The 5077-nt window shown below is 33.2% G+C and overlaps 1 protein-coding gene across 1 annotated transcript; it reads left to right on the top strand.

Annotated features, from left to right (window-relative positions):
• The first annotated feature begins 851 nt into the window (after positions 1 to 851).
• On the top strand, positions 852 to 4375 carry LOC133287627 (serine carboxypeptidase-like 7). Its single transcript, XM_061485271.1, has 14 exons — positions 852 to 1020; positions 1446 to 1591; positions 1757 to 1833; positions 1932 to 2054; positions 2298 to 2400; positions 2479 to 2516; positions 2586 to 2687; positions 2821 to 2907; positions 2997 to 3152; positions 3241 to 3312; positions 3436 to 3554; positions 3713 to 3826; positions 3909 to 3954; positions 4046 to 4375. Exons 1-14 carry the CDS (start codon positions 857 to 859, stop codon positions 4127 to 4129), a joined length of 1431 nt encoding a protein of 476 aa, XP_061341255.1. The 5' UTR covers positions 852 to 856; the 3' UTR covers positions 4130 to 4375.
• The last annotated feature ends 702 nt before the right edge of the window (positions 4376 to 5077 follow it).

Here is a 5077-nt window from a genome sequence, read left to right as displayed (position 1 = left end):
CCATCAAGCGTAGCCCCAAATAAGGTCCACCACCCAAGTCCCAACATTGTCTTTCGTTCGTTCAGGTCCAGCTTCCCAATCATGATCATGTATTCATGTCCTCACCATAGATGGGAAATTTTCATCATGCTCCTTGACCATGGTGGTCCCATGGTGATCCCTCAATTGAAAAAATGACATATGTAATTTTTTTATATTTTTTCTATCTTCTCAATCTCTCTTTCACTCGGTCTCCTTTGTCCCAGCCAATAAATAAGTCTTCCGTAGATGCTAAAAGTTGCTTATAATCAGCAACTCCTTCTCACACGGTAGATGTTAAAGTTATGCGATTTGGTGTAGATTAGGTGTATATTATTAGATATTTTTCCTTAATATACTCCCTCGTGCTGCGTACTTTTATATTATTCCTTTTCTTGGATCATGTAATTATTTTGAGGTTAACAAAGAAAAAAACAAAAACTATTAACACACTTTTTTTATTATATGAATAGGGTTATATCAAGAAATTTTTTTATTTTACGAATTTAGAAACTATATTATGTCTGACCAATAATACTCTACTTAAGAGTGTATTACCAGTCAAATATAATATAATTTATAAATAAAAAATTTGTAAATATAATTTTTTCTTTATTATATTTGATATTAATTTTTAGTGAAGGATTATATTATATTTATAAACTTTTTGTTTACAAACTCTTATAAATTATACTATCTATTCTCAAAATTATATTAGATTACACTATTTTCCGTACAGTTTAATTCGTAAAAATTTGTAAATGTATCCGCTAAGTCTTATCAGCTGTCTTGATCATGCTATTATCTCCCAACCAACTTCAGCTGCGGAACGAGGACCATGGAGAGAACAGCAGATTCAATGTCTTATGTTACAAAATGTTTCATGTGGTTATCTTTATTAATCAGCACGATGACGATCTTGTCAAAGCCTGCAGTGTCTTCAAATATCATCAGGTCTTTGCCAGGGTTTTCTGGTCCCCTTCCTTTCAAATTAGAGACTGGGTAAGTTTGCCATTCACTTCCTTTGTCCTTTTCACTTCTTCCTCATATTCCACGATACTAATATAACAACTCAAATTTAAATGGAAAAGAAAGAGTTACTGGCTCCGTTTAAAAATTGCCTCTTTATTAGGATGAATAATGTTAGAGACTAATATAAACAGCAAACAATTTAAGTTTTTGGATCAAATTTATTCTTTACATGATGTTATAGCTTTAGTGGTCAACGAGTTTGATTTTCACTCCTCCATTTTTTGGTGAAATTAGTGTGCAACATCCACACTTCGTGACTAAAGGGCTATTAAAAAGACCCCATCTAACCATTTAAACTTTTTGAGTTGAATTGATTCTTTACGAATAAGAACAAAATAAAGATTTATATGCACAACGTTTATGAATTATAAATTTGTAATGGTTGTTGCATGTAGATACATAGGTGTGGGTGAAGATGAAGTTGTGCAGCTGTTTTATTATTATGTTGAATCAGAAGGAAATCCAACAGAGGATCCTTTGGTACTCTGGATGACCGGTGGCCCAGGATGCTCTGGCTTATGCGGGCTTTGGTTTGAAATAGGTGTTTCCTTTTTTTTCATTGTTTTTGGTCTGCATAAATCTGAAAATCTTACATTTACATCGTCCACAAGAGAGTTCCATCTGAATTCAAGAAAGACATGTCAATTTATACTTGACAATTTGCCTGGATTACATATTCATGCTATTTGCTGCCGCTTTTTATTAGGCCCTCTGAAGTTCAATATGGTGAAATATAATGGAAGTTTGCCAACATTTTCTCTCAATCAACACTCATGGACAAAGGTATGTTTAGGAAATAGTAGGTGAAACTAGTTAATTACCCATCTAATAAAGCAATTTTTTTTCCTGATTTTTTGCTGTTTATAATGATGCTTTCCAAGGTCTCAAGTATAATCTTTATTGATGCACCTGTTGGCACTGGATTCTCATATTCAAGAACCTTGGAAGGGGCTAATATTACAGATAAAATCAATGCCCAACACACTCACGATTTCATGAGAAAGGTGAGATTTTTTAGTTGTCTACTGCTAATAATCCATTTGTATTGGGAAAAATATTTTAAAATAATACACCAACAAAATAAAAAAAGTAAGGACCAAATAAGTTTTATATAAGTCATAAACTTTCTTGTCAAGAGTAATATTTTTCAAAGAAATTGGAAGGAAATAAAAAATTGTTGAGAAGGATAACTAGAAACAATTTTGATCCAATGGATTATATATACTTTATTTCTTGTTTATTTGCAGTGGTTGACCGGTCACCCGAAATTTATTGCTAATCCAGTCTACATTGCTGGTGATTCATATGCTGGCATGCCTGTACCAATTGTTGTTAAATATATTTCAGATGGTAATTTCATGCCTAATACATTAACTATCACAGCTCTCATATTAGGACCAATTATTAAATATGATTATGTTGTTGCAGGAAACGAAGCTGGAGATAAGCCAAAAATAAATATAAAAGTATGTGTACTCAAGCTTCTTCTGCAGCTAGTTTTTAATAATTGTAATGTTTCACATTAATTGTTACAGGGTTATGTGCTTGGGAATGCATTTGCAGATCCAAAATTTGATGAGAATTCTAGGATTGTTTTTGCTAATCGCATGGCTCTTATTTCTGACAAACTCTACAGGGTTAGTAACAAATTTACTCTAGTTGTACTTATGTTTATGTTGGATCAAGTTTCATGCATACACTAGGTAAGTGAAGATCATATTTCTGGGAAAACTAGAATTAGTATTATTAGTTTTCTTGAATTTTTCCTAGTCAGCAAAAATGACATGCAAAGGGGAGTATGTGATAGTGGAGAAAGATAATCTACCATGTCAAAAGGATCTCCAAGCTATCTCAGAGGTCAGTAGTCTTATCTTGCATATAAAACAAGGACTTGATGCTTTTTATTCACTTCCCTTGGTTGATTTTTATTCCTATGCTTTTTACAGCGAACAGGTGATATAAATATTGAACATGTCTTAGAGCCTAAATGTCCGTCTGACAGGAAAATTACAGAAAATAGGAAGGATGATCAGAGGATACTTCAAGAAAAATATAGGGATTTGTTGCTTTCTCCAGAGCAAGTCTTACAGTTTGGGTGTAGGGTAATTCCAACTTTTCAGTCCCATATCCTCATTGTTTAATTTTGGAATTAATGTTTGGTACTGACATATTCATCGACCCAAATTACAGAATTATGAGAATTTATTGCTGCATGTATGGGCCAACGATGTTCATGTTCAAAAGGCGCTGCATGTTCGTATGGTATGTAAGAAAGCATTTATTGCAGTTCGCCTAGTTGATTGCATGAACAAAATAAAAATCAGTCTTCGTATTTTTTATTTTTATTTTTAAATGTATTAACGTTATAGCTAAAGTAAAATTCAGGGAACTGTGAACGCTTGGATAAGATGTAACAACAGCATAATTTACACAAAAGATGTCCAAAGTTCTCTAGCCTATCATCGTTATCTCAGAACCAAACATTTCCGGGCTCTTATATACAGGTTCTGCTACAAATTAATCTCCACTATTGGAATGCACTAAATTCAGGCCAAGAAGAAACTCTTCTCTAGTGACATTTTACCATGTTTATTTTCTCGAATGAGTGATGAGTCAGATTTTGTTTAGTAGTGTAATACCAATCTTTAATTACTATATGCAGCGGTGACCATGACATGGCGATGCCATACTTGGGAACTCTCTGGTGGCTCAATTCTCTGAACTCTACCATTTTGGATGACTGGAGACCGTGGATCGTCGGTGATCTAGTTGCAGGGTTAGGCTATTGTTCTAGAAAATGCACTCAACAACGTTAAGCTGTAGTTTCAAATGCTGATTTTCTAAGTTTTTGCATGCAGGTATATACGAGAGTACTCCAACTATATCACTTTTGCCACTGTGAAGGCAAGTATATGTGTTTTGTGGTAGAGGGGATTTTGACATTATTTAGTTGATTTGGGGGATAATTAATGAAGTGTGTCTGTCTCGGTGACAGGGTGCTGGTCACACTGCCCCAGAGTACATGCCACAGGAATGCTTTGAAATGTTTAAGAGGTGGATCTCTCATGAGCCTCTGTGATACGAAGACTCGTGAAGTTAGAATTTAATTTGTGTTTGGTATGAAGAAAATATTGTGCTTATTCTATATCTTTCATTCTGCTAAGCTGGGATGCACTTCTAATTGGTAGAAGGCGAACTTATATGATAGACCAATATTGCATGGCATTCTTCTTGTGAAAGGGTATTGCATAAATTGGTAACCCGCGTCTTCATAAATTGAATAGTTACAAGTGTGTCCATTCTAATTGGTACATTGCAATTATTGAGAGTTCGTTAAATGTAACTTCCTTTGGTTGTGATTAACCATTGTGATTGATGGCACCCTGTGTCCAAATCAGGTTATTTGAATAACATCACCGGCATAAAGCAACTTCTATTTTGAGGATTATAATAGGACACTGTAGGAAACCAGCAGTAGCACCAAATGGTGGTGCAAACCAGACTTGACCAATACTAATACTTTGGGGGAAAATATTCATTTACAAATTTTTTTGATAAATTTTTACAAATTACACTATCTTCTCCTTCTTTCGAGAGAAAATAGTGTAGTTTGTAAGAGTTTATAAACAATTTTTTTTTTTTAAATATAACCTGCCCCATACTTCAGTCATACAACACATTCAAAATTCAAATATGTCTATAGTTTCTTATGTTGCAGGAGATAATTTTATTTTCTACATGCATATAAGAGCCTGTGTGGATACTCTCTTTTTTAAGCTAAAAGTTACTTGTAAGCTAAAGCTAAAAAAAAAGAAACTAAAAGCTGTTTGGTAATTACATAAAAAATTTAGCTTAAAAGTACATATTTCAAGAAAATTATCTCTCTATTTTTATAACTTTTCATTTAAAAAAAACACACAATTCAAGAAAAGAAGATAAGAGCTTAAAAAAAAGTTCCTCCCATGAGCTTTTAGATTTTAGTTTTTTTTTTTCATTATAAAAAAAGAGTTTTTAATTATAAGAGTTT

This window comes from Gastrolobium bilobum, unplaced genomic scaffold, assembly GCF_033153095.1.
Source record: "Gastrolobium bilobum isolate Gb01-03AN ecotype WA unplaced genomic scaffold, APGP_CSIRO_Gbil_v1 utg2810, whole genome shotgun sequence".
Lineage (NCBI taxonomy): Eukaryota > Viridiplantae > Streptophyta > Magnoliopsida > Fabales > Fabaceae > Gastrolobium > Gastrolobium bilobum.
Note: the sequence above shows the minus strand (reverse complement) of the source record. Positions and strands in the feature narration are given on the sequence as shown.